This window comes from Terrapene carolina, unplaced genomic scaffold (genome assembly GCF_002925995.2).
Source record: "Terrapene carolina triunguis isolate 2854851 unplaced genomic scaffold, T_m_triunguis-2.0 Scaffold428, whole genome shotgun sequence".
Lineage (NCBI taxonomy): Eukaryota > Metazoa > Chordata > Testudines > Emydidae > Terrapene > Terrapene triunguis.
In genome coordinates, this window is record NW_020664779.1 from 15,771 (window position 1) to 31,870 (window position 16,100).

The following is a 16,100-nucleotide window of genomic DNA, read 5'->3' on the forward strand; positions in this document are numbered from 1 at the left end:
CCCACACAAGTTTGGATAGGGAGAAGGGATACAAAACTGCTAAAGGACAGAACTACTAACTGATATATCTGGCTTGTTGGCCTATCACCAGGGATTTGAAGTCAGTGCACACTAGGAAAGAACTGACATAGGCTGAGTCTTCTCTACAGTTTCCATCTCTGTAGAAGGGAGGTTCTCAAGGCCAGCCATTTCCATAAGGAGGATTACAGTGCTCCATCATTAGCCAGTCTCCTCCCCAATTATCTGCCTGGAGGTACAATAAAGGAAATGGGCTCAAGGGCCCGTATCCCGCAGCTGGGAGGAAAGGGATTTAAAAACGGACTTTATACTCCTTGTCCATTCAGTACTGCAGAGCCAGCCTACTTCACCCCATGCCGTCTCTCTGGTCAGGTGGAGGAGCACACCTCTGGGGCCTTGGAGTGGTTATGTCCTCTTTGTAAAGCTCTTTCCCTTCTCCTGTTTTACATGCAAGCCTCTAAACACCATAGCTCCCTCTTACCCTAGCCTGGTAGTCTCTCTCTATGGCAGACCTTTTTTAAAATGCTTCATTACCTTCTCAAGGCCTTCATTCTGCAAACTCAAGCACTGAAATCAATGGGACTTTTTGAGCAGTTTTTGGTATGATCAGAACCTTGGATTGTGAGCTCCTGGGGACAGGGACTGTATCTACCTGTGTGTCTGTACAAAACCTATCACACCAGAGCCTCACTGGCGTGTACTACTGCAGTACAAATAAAGAATAATAATTACTTGGGAAAGTAGCTTCTTTAGCAGCTGTGCTATGGCTGGGTCCTCAGGGGGAGGACAATCAGGGCGAGTGCCATTCCTTTTCTTCTGACGCATATGAAGATGTCTGAAAAGGCTTGCGATGTCCTTTGATCTTAAAGCATAATCGAATATGGACCGACTTACTGGCTCTTTAAGGACACTCAACAGGACTATTTCTTTATCTATCTGCAATTCAGAAAAAGGGAACAATCAACAAGGAATGCATCATATATCTGTAGAAATACAAGACTTGTCCAATAGCTTTTGGCTATCAAAGGAGGAACAAGTTACGATAATGTCTGTCTGGTTATAAGAAAAACTACTTTTAAAAAGAATTAAATCTTACTTAATACCATTATTTGTTGTAGTTACCCTTTCATGAGCCATAGATGTCTTTTACAGCATAAAATATTATTTCTATGTATTATAATGTAACAGGAAGTGAAAGATTATAAGTCAGAATACGTCTCATTTTAAGATATACACAATATAAAACTTCTTTAAAAAGGCATTGCTTAAAATAATATTTTAGCAATAAGTTTCCTTACAGTCTTAACACCACCACAGTTTACTAAAACAAAGAATGTTAAGAATCAAATGTACTTTCAGAATATATGTTGTGATTACGTTTGGATTTCTCTTTGCTCAGACAATTGGAGCAAGCATTCAAAAAGAAACCTACAGTATTGTGCAAAAAGGTGTGCCACTGCACACCATTTGGGCAGGCAATTATTGCAAACAGGATGATCTGCAACTGCTTCATCCTGCAAGGTGCTGACTTCACTGGCCCTGATCTAGCACAGCACTTAAGCATGTGAGTAGTCCCACTGAAGTGCCAAGTGCATTGATGACTAGCTAGCTGAAGTCAACAGGACTACTACTGTACTTAAAAGTTAAGCATGTACTTTAATGCTTTTCTGGATCAAGGCCAGAATGCTCAGCGTCTTACTGGACTGAGACCCAAGTGCACATAGCTATATGCACACAATAGACCTTGCTTGCACTTTTGCACATGAATCATTGGTCTTAAAAAAAAATTACCCATAGCAGTTTTTATGGCCAGTTTATAATCACTTTCAGGTTCCTATGCACTAGCACAATGCTACAGTAACTTGGCTGCAAACACTGCAAGGAAATGCTTTGTTCAAAAATGATTCTATTGATCTTAGATGTTGTAAAAACTTCTATTATTTGGATGAAGTTTGAAGTGATATTGTCCTTTAAAAATTTTAAAAGCTTCAATTCAGTTTTCAGATTAGGAAACTAATCAGATGCTCAGTTTGGAGCAGTTCAATTTTCTGACCTCTTGTAGCAGATGTTGATAGACTGGCAATGTAGTGAACATGAAACTTTTTTTTTTTTTTTAAAAACAGACATTATTGCAAAGACAGATCTAAATTTATGAACATACAGTATATATTCATGTCATTATGTGATCAATTACCTGTATTATCGGCTGAGTGATAAAAGGATGGAGATAAGGCATTAGCTTGCAGTAGACATCAGCAATATTTAAGTGCTGTGCTACCACAGTGATAAATCCTACTGCCCCATAACGTATCCAAAGGTTTGGATGGCATAGGAAGGGCGCTGGGGGGGAAAAAAAAAAAAAAAAAAAATTAAAATGTATCATTTCAAATCTGTTGTTCAAATTGAAGAGACAGGACTGTCCTGTATTTGCCAGATGGGGATCCTCATTTTCCCTCCCCAAGCTCAGTCCCTCCTCCTCCAAAGTAACAAAGATTTCACAGAGGGGCCTGAAGTCAATGAGCTTCAGAACAGGCACTCAGGCCCAAATCCTCAAAGGCACCTAACTCCCTCTGATTTCAACTTAGGTGTCCTAAATAGCTTTGAGGATCAAGGCACTCACTAAGGACCAACATCCTATGCTGGAAGAGCACTGGTGACAGACTCGAGAAGGGAGTCAGCTCCAGAATAATAGAGGGAAAATAAATGAAAGAAATTGGGGGAAATTCTGCATGCACTCTTAAAAAATAAGATGGGGGAACATCACCACAATTGTTTGGGAAGTATGAGCCTCTGAGTCATGTAACCTAGTCCCCTGAATCATGGCAGGGCAGACAGTCCTCTCTAAAGTTTCCCCAAATATTTCAGTTACAGCCTTAAACATTTCTAATGATTGTGCAAATCTAACAATTATAAATTTCAAATTATTCTAGAACCTTCTTTGGCAGTTTATTCCCTTGTATAATCCAGTTTTTACTAAATGTTTCACATAAATGTTCTTTGCTGTAACCAACATGTTATTTCTTATTTAATCATCTGAAACTGACAGTTAAAGTTTCAGGTTGGTAAATTTATTTAAGCAGAAAGTGAGTCCTGACCTTAATTTTGGCAGCACTTCTACTGGAAGTATTGATTAAAAACAAAGTTCTAATTCAAGTGAATCTGGATTTTAATTGATATTTTACACCCTAATATCCACTTCAGATTATTTGTTTAATCAAAATGGTTATTTTAGAATTCTAAGCAACATGTTATTGCATTAGCAACAGCTTATTAAAAGTTAGGAAAATAGTTCCCACCAGAACCTAAAGAAATTTGAGGTAGGGTCATATAATGGATAACTAAGCTAACAGTGAAACTACAGAATTAAGATTTTCTGTAGAAAAACCAAGATATTTTGAGCATTTTTTTAAACTTACCTATATCACAAGCAAATTCATAGATGTGTGGTTTCTGCAACAGCCCTAACTGGCACATACAGGTAAGAGCATTGAGGGCCTTAAAAATGACAAATTCTTCAGCATCACTGAGACCTTGCTGGAGTAGAGGTTTTAAAATTGATGAGCTTTGCCAGCCAACATAAGCAGCAACACCTAAAAGCCATAAAGTGTTATTGTAATGGGCAAGGTAACACCCCCAAAAAGCTAAGACAGCTGGGTAACAAACACTATATACAAAGGCAGTCCACATCTTCCTGGAAGTGATTTGATCATTTGTGTGGGGGCGGGGGCAGAACACCACAAATTCAAACACAAAACTGATAAGCTCATGCTATATTTGCAAAAGGCAAAGGCAAAACTCACAATAACTTCAATGGTGCAACATCAGGGCCATACTGAACCTCCACAAATCAAGAAAGCTGAAATGCTTCATACTTCAGGCTACTCTCCTCCATCAGTGTTTGCAGTTGGAAGCCAAAGAAACTTGTGCCCTTAAAATTACTTAGGCTCTTAAACACATACCTAGGCACCTAACTTTCAGTCCCTATTTTTGAACATTTGGGCCTGTGTGTATAACAAAGTTGGCAATAACTTTGTTAATGTACGGAAAGACTAAATAACTTTTAACTGTTAACAAGGAACCAATTTTGTTTTGAAATGAGAGATTTTATGCCACTCAGAAAAGTTTAATAAAAATACTATTTTAGCCTGCTGGTGCTGCAAACACTTATGCACATGAATAATCCTATTGAAGTGAATAGGATTATTCGTGCAAATAAAGCTCTGTATCTGCTTAACCCAATTTTTGGCTAACAGTTTTGTGTAATTCAAATACGATACTTTTTAAAAAGAAACAAAACAGCATTTACAGTTAAGTTCATTATAAATTTTAATCTAAAGTTGCAACTGCACAAATTTTCATATTAGTTTTACACAGCCTCGACCTCACCTAAATCAATTTTTTTAATCAAGGGATTTAAAGGGTCTTGATTTAAATCACTCCATCCTGCTACCAAGAAGAAATAAAAAGACATGCATGAGCATTAAATTGCTTGCCTCTATGTCAGTTACTAAAATCTCTACAGGAGAAGCCCTCTCCTGTGACTGTAAAAATCTGTATGAACCTGCAGCAGTGTATTCAATTAACTGATTACATCTAAGCATGTTTCAGCCAAGAAACCGAGTACCTACCAACTATGCTGTCAAAGAAAGCTCCCCGAAGATGCCAGTCATTCTTATCATTCAGGAAGGTGATCATATGAGATAGGAGGACATCATTGGCTTTTTGACGTCCAAAGAAGACACAGAGACGTGTTATTCCATTTTCCATTAGCGTCTGTTTCACAATGTTTTCTGGGTCACTCAGCAGAGTAACAACTTTTTGCTGGACCATTTCATGCAAAGCCTGAAGCTCTGCAAGAGACACACAATAGAAAATTGAGTCAACATGAAACAAAACGTGTATTTGTCAGCCACCATAAAATTAATTAAAATAATATGCAATTCTGAAGTACAGCTGACTCGGTAAGGCAGTAATGCAACAGAATGACTAGGATTCTGAAGCCATGCTTATAAATGGATTCATACTCAGGCTCTGAATTGATAGAACTGGGGAAGCCATAGAAGCGTATTTCACTGATATGGATAAAAACATACCCCAAACAGTCTAGTCTGTGCTTCCATTGAGGTGATCCACTTATCGCACTTATGGCTGAAGTAAGGATGTGGGAAAGCATCAAAATGAGTCAATTAGAGTATGTCTACACAGACAAAAAAACCCCGCGGTTGGCCTGTGTCAGCCGACTCCGGCTCATGGGGCTCAGGCTGCGGGGCTGTTTCATTGCTGTGTGGTTTTCCAGACTCAGGCTGAAGCCCAGACTCTAGGACCATGAGGGGTGGAAGAGTCTCAGAGCTTGGGCTCCAGCCTGAGCCCAGAAGTCTACACGGCAATGAAACAGCCCTGCAAGCCCAAGTCGACTGGCATGGGCCAGCCGTGGGTTTTTCTTTGCTGTGTAGACATACCCTTAGGGCAGGTCTACACTTACCTCTGGAGCGACTGATCCAGCAGGGGGTTGATTTATCGTGTCTAGTGAAGACGTGATATATCGACCGCCAAGCACTCTCCCATCGACTCCAGTACTCCACCAGAGCAAGAAGCGTAGGCGGAGTCGACGGGGGAGCGTCAGCAGTTGACCTACCGCAGCGAAGAAACCGTGGTAAGTAGCTCTAAGTACGTCAACTTCAGCTACACTATTTTCGTAGCTGAAGTTGTGTAACTTAGACCAAAGTAGCCCCCCCACTCCAGTGTAGACCAGGCCTTAGAGTCAATGGTTCAACAGCGAACACAAAATGCTTTGTGGCAACAGAGTAATTGAAAATTCACTTGCTTGTCAATAGCTTCACCTTTCCTAAACTGATGGCAGAGTTGAGGTTGTGTATTTTTAACAATCTAGACAGATTATCTTTTAGGAATATAGAGATAAATAAGCAGCATTGAAAGAAATCAGAGATTTCCAGTTTCATTAAATAAGTGAGCAATTATCCCCAAGCTACAAAGAGTGCTCTAAATTGGTAAACCACTATAACCATTCATTGCCAAGTCATGTGCTTGGGTATTTCTAGTCCACGGTTTAAATAAGAGTGTAATTTTACAAAGAATTTCCTAACTATTAGATGGAACTTGATAATACAGGGCCAAGCCCCAAGAGATAATGAGTAAGGCTATGATTTGGTCGTGGAAGTCACAGAATCCATGACTTCCAGGGACCTACGTGACTTCAGCCTGTGTGGTCGGGAGCTGCAGGATCCCCCACCACCCCGGGTGAACCCCGCAGCTCCCAGAACAAGTCCAAGTCCCACTCCCCCCCACATACCTGTCTTGTAAGCCGATATATATCTTAAAATAATGTAAAACTGTGAGGGCTCTGGGGTGGGGCTGAGGATGAGGGTTTGGGGTGTGGGAGGGGCTTGGGCAGAGGGGTAGGGTGAAGGATGAGGGGTTCATGGTGCAGGAGGGGGCTCAGGGCTAGGGCAGAGGGTTGGAGTGCAGGGGGGGATGAGGGCTCTGGCTGGGGGTGCGGGCTCTGGGGTGGAGTAGGGCCATGGATGAGGAGTTTGGGGTGCAGGCAACCCCCCCAACCCTCTCCCCTCCGGCAGCACACTCACCTCGCACCATTGTCACTGCACATGCTCCTAGGACCCCTCTCAGGTCCAGTAAGCCCCCTCGCCTCCCTCTGTGGTGGATGCGGGGGCAGGACTACCATCAAGTGTGCGAATCCTCGTACTGCTGCCCCTCACTATAGACTCACTGGGGGTGGGGAATGGGGCTGCCCTTGCCCAGCGTGGGGCAGGAGCGGTGACTGTGGGTGGGGGCGCTCCTGTGCTAGTGGAGGGTCCGTCCGAGGCGGAAGGGCAGGATTAGGGTCAGGGTCAGCCTGCCCTAGCACAAGTGGTTGGGGGGGGGCGCTAGGACCCTGCAGCAGCAACTGCCAGGAGCCAGCAGAGTGGAGTGCAGTGTGGAGCTGCAGGGGGCAGCCACCCACTTCCCAGGGTGCAGGCAGGGACACTCAGTGGAGGCACGCAGGGGTGGGGGGAGAGACCTGGCCCCGAACATTAGTGGAGCCGGGCCCCCGCGCCCTGAATATTGTTGGAGCATGGGCCCATATAGCTTGCCACCCTGCCCGCAGCTCCTGGCCGCCGAAGCTCCTGGCTGACATGGGAGGCGGGGGCACCCCACAGCTCTTGGCCCCACAGGCAGCGGGGGAACCCTGGGGCTGCAGTCAGCAGGGATGCCCCGCAGCCCCCAGCTGCTGCAGGCAGCTCCTAGCCCCTGCGCAGCTGCCCCACTTGTGGCAGGGTTTTTTTACTGTGATTTTTACTAAAAATATCTGTAACAAAATCTTAGCCTTAATAATGAGCACCCAGAATTGAAATCAACAGAAAATGTAAGAACTCAGCACTACAGGCTTTGACCCATAAGTAAGCAACCCATACATAAGTTACATTACCTGTGTCATAGTTTTCACTGGGATGTGACACTTCATCCATTTCTTCACTGGTCGGCTCATTTTCCATGTTCAGATTTTTCAGCTGTACTAATTCCAGAAATCTCAGAGCCGTTTCTGCTAACAGTGCTATGTTTTCTGTAATGATAAACATTTACAACCATAATTTTTTTTTCATTTTAAACTGTGTAAATCTGGTGCTTGCAGATGGAAAGAATTATTATTACTGACAAGAACCAGGCACTGTGGGCAAATGCTATACTACGTGCTCTGTCAACACAATGTGACCTGGTACATTCCTGCAATTGTAGCTCCAGTAAAACTGCCAGGTGAATCAAACTGTGTGGTACTTTAGTGATCTGAGAAGTTGGAGAAGAAATGAAGAAGTTAAAACGAAACCAGGTTCATTGATAACATAAGCAGAACTATTTTTACAGAAGCAAAAAGCTAATAGACTAGCCCAACAGGTCACCTAACCTCAGGCTAATGATTAATAACCTGATAAAATTAAATGCCATTAAATTCAAATTAACCAACAGGATAGTAAGTGCTTGCATCACAACAAATTTGTTCAGGGACATGAATGTTTGTGGGTAAAACGCAAACCTTTGTAGAATGTCTAGACTAGCATTTACTTCAGGTTGGTTAACTCGAGTTAATTGACAGTTAACTCACCTTTAAAATCAAGACCACAAAGCCTGGGTATGGCAGAAGAGTGCAGCAGGCCCTGCTCACCCACCCAGATACAGCCTGACTGTTGGGGTAAGTACTAAGAACTTCCCTTGTTACCATTCCTGCCTCTCTGGGGAAAGAGGGGTTCCCTGTTGCTGCCTCTAGTGCTTCCAAAGGTCCTTGTTGCCACTCTGAGGTGGGGGGGGGCTTGCCTCTCCTGCCACAAGGAGCCCTGTGCTGTAGTGTTCCTAGGGCCTCAATCCAGCTCTGGCAAAGGAATACTGACATTACCAATATGCAACATTCTACAAGCTGCTTTATTAGAAAACATTATATGGTTTTGCATGTACAACTGAAATAAAAGAGTAGTTTCTACCAAAAAGTTATTTCACCTAAAGTAGTGAGCACTGATAGTGCTGCTGACAAACTTTTACACTTAAAAGCATGAAACTCCCACTAAAATCAACAGCAACTTCATTTATGAACATAAGAACGGCCATACTGGATCAGACCAAAGGTCCATCTTGCCCAGGATCCTGTCTTCTGGCAGTGACCAATGCCAGGTGCCCCAGAGGGAATGAACAGAACAGGTAATCATCAAGTGATCTATCCCGTCGCCCATTCCCAGCTTCTGGCAAACAGAAGTTAGGGACACCATCTCTGCCCATCCTGGATAATAGCCATTGATGGACCTATCCTCCGTGAATTTGTCTAGTTCTTTTTTGAAACCTGTTATAGTCTTGGTCTTCACAACATCCTCTGGCACAGTTCCACAGGCTGACTTTGCGTTCTGTGAAGAAATATTTTCTTTTGTTTGTTTTAAACCTACTGCCTATACATTTCATTTGGTGACTCCTAGTTCTTGTTATGAGAGAGTAAATAACACTTCCTTATTTACTTTCTCCACACCAGTCATTATTTTATAGACCTCTATCATATCCCCCCTTAGTCATCTCTTTTACAAGCTGAAAAGTCCCAGTCTTATTAATCAATCCTCGTATGGAAGCTGTTCTATACCCCTAATCATTTTGTTGCCCTTTTTTGAACCTTTCCCAATTCCAATATAATCTTTTTTGAGATGGGGCAACCACATCTGCACGCCGGATTCAAGATGTGGGCGTACCATGGATTTATATAGCGGCAATATGATATTTTCTGTCTTATTATCTATCCCTTTCTTAATAATACCTAACATTCTATTAGCTTTTTTGACTGCCTCTGCACATTATGGATACTTCTCTGAAAACATCCCCTCAATGATGCCAAGATCTCTCTCTTGTGCAGTAACAGCTCATTTAGATCCCATCATTTTATATGTATAGTTGGGACTGTTTTTCAATGTGCATTACTTTGCATTTATCAACATTGAATTGCCATTTTGTTGCCTAGTCACTCAGTTTTGTGAGATCCCTTTGTAGCTCTTCACAGTCTGCTTTGAACTTAACTATCTTGAATAGTTTTGTATCATCTGCAAATTTTGCCACGTCACTGTTTACCCCTTTTTCCAGATCATTTATGAATATACTGAACAGTACTGGTCCCATTACAGACCCCTGGGGGACACCACTATTTACCACTCTCCATTCTGAAAACTCACCATTTATTCCTACCCTTTGTTCGCTATCTTTTAACCAGTTATCAATCCATGAGAGAACCTTCCCTTTTATCCCGTGACAGCTTACTTAAGAGCCTATGGTGAGAGACCTTCTCAAAGGCTTTCTGAAAAGCTAAGTATACTATATCCACTGGATCCCCCTTGTCCACGTTTGTTGATCCCCTCAAATAATTCTAGTAGTTTGGTGAGGCATGATTTCCCTTTACAAAAACCATGTTGACTCTTCCCCAACAAATTATGTTCATCTATGTGTCTGACAATTCTGTTCTTTACTAGAATTTCAACCAGCTTGCCTGGTACTGAAGTCAGGCTTACTGGCCTGTAATTACCAGGCTCATCTCTGGAGCCCTTTTTAAAAATTGGTGTCACAATAGCTATCCTCCAGTCATTTGGTAGAGAAGCTGATTTAAATGATAGGTTACAAACCACAGTTAGTAGTTCTGAAGGAACTCAAATGTGAAATTGCAGAACTCTTGGGTGAATACCATCTAGTCCTGGTGACTTATTACTCTTTATCAATTTGTTCCAAAACCTTCTCTAATGCATCTGGGCCAGTTCCTCAGATCTGTCACTTAAAAAGAATGGCTCAGGTTTGGGAATCTCCCTCACGTCATCAGCCGTGAAGACCGAAGCAAAAAATTCATTTAGTTTCTCCACAATGGCCTTATCGTCCTTGGGTGCTCCTTTAGTATCTCCATCATCCAGTGGCCCCACTGGTTGTTTAGGCTTCCTGCTTCTAATATACTTAAAGAATTTTTTGCTATTATTTTTTGAGTCTTTGGCTGGTTGTTCTTCAAATTCTTTTTTGGCCTTCCTAATTATATTTTTACACTTCACTTGCCAGAGTTTATATTCCTTTCTATTTTCCTCACTAGGATTTAACTTCCTTTTTAAAGGATGCCTTTTTGCCTCTCACTGCTTCTTTTACTTTGTTGGTTAGCAACAGTGGCACGTTTTTGGTTCTCTTACTATGTTTTTGAATTTGGAGTATACATTTAAAGTTGAGCCTCTATTATGGTATCTTTAAAAAGTTTCCGTGCAGCTTACAGGGATTTCACTTTTGGCACTGTACTTTTTAATTTTTGTTTAACTTCCTCATTTTTGTGTAGCTCCCCTTTCTGAAATTAAATGTTATCATGTTAGGCTGCTGTGGTGTTTTCCCTGCCACAGAGATGTTAAATTTAATTATATTATGGTCACTATTACCAAGCAGTCCAGCTATATTCACCTCTTGGACCAGATCATGTGCTCCACTTAGGACTAAATCAAGAATTGCCTCTCCTCTTGTGGGTTCCAGGACTAGCTGCTCCAAGAAGCAGTCTTTTAAGGTGTCAAGAAACTTTATCTCGGCATCCCATCCTGAGGTGACATGTACCCAGTCAATATGGGATAGTTGAAATCCTCTATTTTCTTTTATTTTTATAGCCTCTAATCTCCCTGAGCATTTCACATGACAGCATGTGGCCTAAAGCTTTCAAGACAATGGAGAATATATAAGTGGGGATCAAGAAAAACTGAAGGTATGTTTCCCTCTTACCAGCATATGCCAATCTGACAATAGTGGCTTCATCTTGGGCTAAATGTGCTATGCCTGGCAAAATGTATTCTGGGTAAATATTGATATCATTGCGTGGCACCTCCTTGACAAGAGCAAGAACTTTAGTCAGTGTCCTCACAGCTTCTGCCCTCACCCTAGGCACAGAGTCATTGCTGAAATGTAATAGATAAGGCATAATACGATCCAGCAGAATCTCCACACTTAATCTTGGTGCTAAATGCAGAATCAGTTCCAAAGCAGCCAGTTTTGAATCACAGTATTTGAGAGTCTGTAAACAGGAAGTTATCACAGACACTAGAACAACTAGCCCATTCTCTTTTGTCTCTCCCTCTGCTTTCTCTGTTCGATCATGTCCACAGAGATTATGAATAATGTTGTCCAGATCTTTACGTATGACAAGTATACGCTCATCTGCGGATAGAAATGTTTCCTTGGCAAACTGTGCCATGTAAGGCTGGAGAAAGGTGTAAAATATTTCAGGAAATGCATTGTTACGTTGTTGTTTTAAGTAATCGTCTGCTCCTAAACGTTTATCTGGCTCACAGTGGATCATCTGAGTGACCTGCAGAGAGGCAGGGGGTGGAGGGAGAGTGGGAGAAAAAGATTACAAGGTTTAGAAGTGAATGATAAGTTATCCCCAAAGCAGTCAAAACCAAAAGCAGAAGAAATAAGAGGGCTCTACAGAATGCAGTGTTATTTACCAGTTCTCTGATACTGCGATCTTCAATTTTGTTCAGGACTTGGTCAGGGGAGAAAAGACCATTTCTATAGGCCAAAAGCTGAGATAAGTCAAACAGTGGTACACCTTCTGTGAAGAGCTCTGCTATTACACAGCCTGCAAAATATCAAATATGGTGTCTGAGCATTACAAAATAGGTACTCCTCCTTTGCTGTCAATGCAAAAACAAAAATAAGTTTTACACAATTCAACTGAATACAAAAATCTAAAGGGATAAAAGAGTGTGTCCAAAGAGCTATTTTAAGTTTAATATCTCTGTATCAAGAAAACCCCCACGGTTGCTTTAAAACATGATCCCTACATTTCAAGAGTACAACGTCTTAGAAGTATATTTCATATATTTCAACAGCCATAGGGTGGTAGCATTAAGCAACATAAGGCACTTGCATTTTTTAGCTGGCAGGTGCTTGAAGCAAGACCAGAAAAGGAAACCACATCACTGTCATGTGGCAGAGTAACCAACCAACCAAGAAAGCACAGAGTAACCAGCCCTCCTCAGGAAGTGACTGAAGGACCTCTGCTTCTGTGGTGATGCTCAGTGATGGTGTTTGTCAACTATGGGTATGTCTACACTGCAATTAGACACCAGTGGCTGGCCTGTGCCAGCAGACTTGGGCTCACCAGGCTCGGGCTGTTTAATTGTGGTGTAGATGTCCAGGCTTGGGCTGGGACCAGGCTCTAAGATCCTCTGAGATAGGAGGGTCTCCCAGCTCGAGCTGCAGCCAGAGCTGGAATGCCTACATCAGAGTTAAATAATCCCGCAGCCTGAAACCTGCGAGCCCGAGTCAGGCCAGCCACTGGTGTCTAATTGCAGCGTAGACGTACAACCTTACTTATTTTAGGATATTTTGAGCAGTAACATTAAGATTGGGGCAGAAACCACCCAAGATTGCCAAATAAACACAATTATTAGGTCATGTTGCGTACACAGAACTACAAAAGTATTCTTTTCAAAGACTTGAATACTGATCCTGCAATTGAATCCACTTGGGCAGAATCCCACTAGAGTCAATAGGGCTCCACAGATATCTGCCCATGTGGCTCACACTGCAGGATTAGGGCCATAGATTTTTAAATTCAGATCCCTAGTTAAGCAAAAAAAGAAAAATGAACAGAGACTAAACCTTTCCAGGTGGTCTCTCGAGACCATAGCTGAAGCACATTAGCGTGGCAGTTTGCAGTTCCACTGCTCAGATACATCACCATGGTATCAGAGTGCCTTTGTAAGGTTTTATATTGCACAAAAATATATAGATTTTGTACAGTACTTATTCTGTGACTAGAAGGCTCTGGGGTCAACACTAAAAAGTTGGGGGGGGGGGTTGTTTTGTTCCCTCCACCTCCCCCCAATCTCCCTAAGTTCTTTAAGCTGCTTATAAAAAATCCCTACCCAGTTGATGCAAAACTATAAATCATGTATAGTTCTCAGATGATCACCCCAATACCTGCAGAAAAGATATCCATTGCACGTTTCAATTCTCCTCTGGTTCGCTGATTGCTGTTTGCCAAGTCTACCAGTGGCATTGAAGGATCTTTCATATTCTCCAACTCTGTAGAAAACATACTGCCATCAACAAAGCGCTCAGGGGCAATATAACAAGTCCTTCTACGCGACGTGTCAAAGAAATAATTGAAGTCAGCAGGATTGTCCTCAGGAAGATAAGTTGGTTTAAAACTGGCAAAGTCAGTTAGAAGCACCCAGTTCCAGCTAGTCACCATAACGTTTTCAGTTTTGATGTCCCCATGACGGACTCCAGACTTGTGTGCTTGGTCCACAGCAGTCAAGATCTGGAAGGCTATCCACCTCTTTTCAATGTTATTCAGGAATGGCCTAGTACTGATTCGATCATAAAGGTTGTCCCGCACATACTGTCTGAAGAGCATAGCTGCTTTTTCAGACAAAGTGGCCTTCTGAAAGGGAAGACAGTTCTGTGCAGAGTGTAGCCTTATCTTCAACTCCTCTAGCTCTTGCTTGTAGCTAGTTAGTGGTAAAGTTGGATCCTGAATTGCAAATACCTTCACAACTACCAGGCCTTCCCTGTGCTTGGCCCGAGCAACTTTAAAAAACCGAGTACTCCCCAGGCTTTTGTCATATTCAAAGTCATGGATGTCTGAGAAATAGCTGTCCACAGACAGGATCTGAGACGGGGCAATGCCAGCCAGCTGATTCCCCATGATGGCACCAGCTATTGTAGGAGTCAGCACTTCACAACTGCACCTAGAAAACAATTCAAATACTATCTTATATTTCTATAGTGTCTTTCACCTCAAAGTATCCAAATATTATTTACAAAAGGTAGAGACATGTAGAAATCATTTCAAATGACACACAAATGCAGCCATTTCTGCTCTGGAGTGGAATGTGGCAACTATTTAATAGCTCCTAGGACTGAAAGCTGTTCCTTGCCTTTTTATTCATAGTTCATACTCCTGTAGTACTGTACTTGTTTAAAAAATGTTTTCTTTGTGTGTTTCCCATTATTTTTGAGAAACACTTAATACAGCTCCACCCTCATTGCTCCCTTTGATGAGCCCAGGATTTGGCCTTTCCTTGTGCAATGAAACCAGAGTTTGGTTGACAGCTATGCTGTACCAAGTTCTGCCCTGGCATGAGCAAGTGTATCTCCCACTGAAGTCAAAAACCACTTATTCCGGGAGCAAATGTGGCCCAGACTCTCCAGGGACAATACTGACAACTGCACTGATGTGTCCGGAAAGCCCTAGGGTCTAAAGCAGTGGTTCCCAAACTGGGGTTCGTGAACCCCTGGGGGTTCACAAAGTGTTACAGGGGGTTCTTGGGGAAAAATTCCCTAATGGCGGACAGAGCTGTCCATAGGGACCCCGGGCAGCATGGGGCAAGCAGTCCGGAGCCTCTGGACTTCCAAGAGCTAAGCAGATCAAAGCAAACATATCTATCACACTGAGGAGATTTAAACTTCAAAACTCCTTATAAGAAATGGAAAGGGAGGTGGATATTTTTTGCTGTTTTTAATATAAATAGGCAGCTAGTATTGTTTTTAAAATTATTATGAAGAACAAGTTTAAGCTTTGTTGTAACGTGCGTTGTTTGCCTGGACTGCTCAAGACCTGAATGCTTGTGTAGGAGGAACTCTGAGCTGGTTTCTTAAATATCTTTATGCTGTTTCACATCTGATACTCCTTGATGAAACATAGGAGCCTTGTCTTATAACAGACTTATTCAAAGTGATACAAGCTACGAAAGTGAGATCTTGGAAGAGTGTTGCCGTTTTCATAATGTAAAATAAAAATAAATATAAAAATACTCTAATGATAAATAATAAATAGTGTGTAATAAAATGTGTTTTTATGATATGCTTATATTTCCAAGATCACTACTTTTTATAATTTACACTCAGGTAAAGGAGAAAATCCCTGGAAATATTCATTTTTAGGAGGGGGTTTGTGAGACTTGACATTTTAGTGAAAGGGGTTCACGGGTTGTTAAAGTTTGGGAACCACTGGTCTAAAGGGATCAACATTCCTACCCACATCCTACAGCTACTCCCTCAGTCAGTGAATTAGAGATTAATCTACAAAAGGAAGCTTCGTCCTTTGGGACATTTGCAACAAGCCAGGCACAAAGAATGAGAGAACAAAGGGAGCCCATTGGAACATTCATGGTCAATCCTGCCTGAAGAAGCAGGGCTGGAATGTGTGCCAGACTAAACAAGGTTTAGTGTCTCTATTAGATTTGATTTCCAGAGTCACCTCCTCCCCCTCACCCTGTGCTCATATCAGGCATGACCTACACTCCTCTCCCATACGACACCCCACCCAAGTCTCACCTGATCCACTCCCCAATACTCTCCTCTGGCAGCAACCCCCCTGCCCCCCATCTCAGCCAGCGCCTACCGGACCCAGCTCTGGCAACATCCCCACCCAGCTCCCCATCGCCCTGCTCTCATCTGGCCCCCTCCCCAATGCCACCCCCTCTAGCAGCATCCCCACCCCACCCAGCTCTGCATCACCCAGCTCCCACCTGACCCCCGTGGCAGCATCCCCACCCCACCCAGCTCCCCATCACCCAGCTCCCACC

At 42.5% G+C, this 16,100-nt stretch overlaps 1 protein-coding gene across 1 annotated transcript in view; it reads right to left on the reverse strand.

The window, feature by feature from the left end:
* Positions 1-14,256, reverse strand: part of PIK3R4 (phosphoinositide-3-kinase regulatory subunit 4) — a 29,263-nt gene extending 15,007 nt beyond the window's left edge. The window contains exons 1-8 of the mRNA XM_026658339.1: positions 13,489-14,256; positions 12,006-12,139; positions 11,284-11,866; positions 7,463-7,597; positions 4,647-4,868; positions 3,435-3,608; positions 2,213-2,358; positions 751-954 (exon numbers count right to left, since the gene is read on the reverse strand). Coding sequence (XP_026514124.1) covers positions 751-954; positions 2,213-2,358; positions 3,435-3,608; positions 4,647-4,868; positions 7,463-7,597; positions 11,284-11,866; positions 12,006-12,139; positions 13,489-14,218 — 2,328 coding nt within the window. The 5' untranslated portion in view covers positions 14,219-14,256. The remainder of the gene's footprint in view (positions 1-750; positions 955-2,212; positions 2,359-3,434; positions 3,609-4,646; positions 4,869-7,462; positions 7,598-11,283; positions 11,867-12,005; positions 12,140-13,488) is intronic.
* Positions 14,257-16,100: the final 1,844 nt, after the last annotated feature.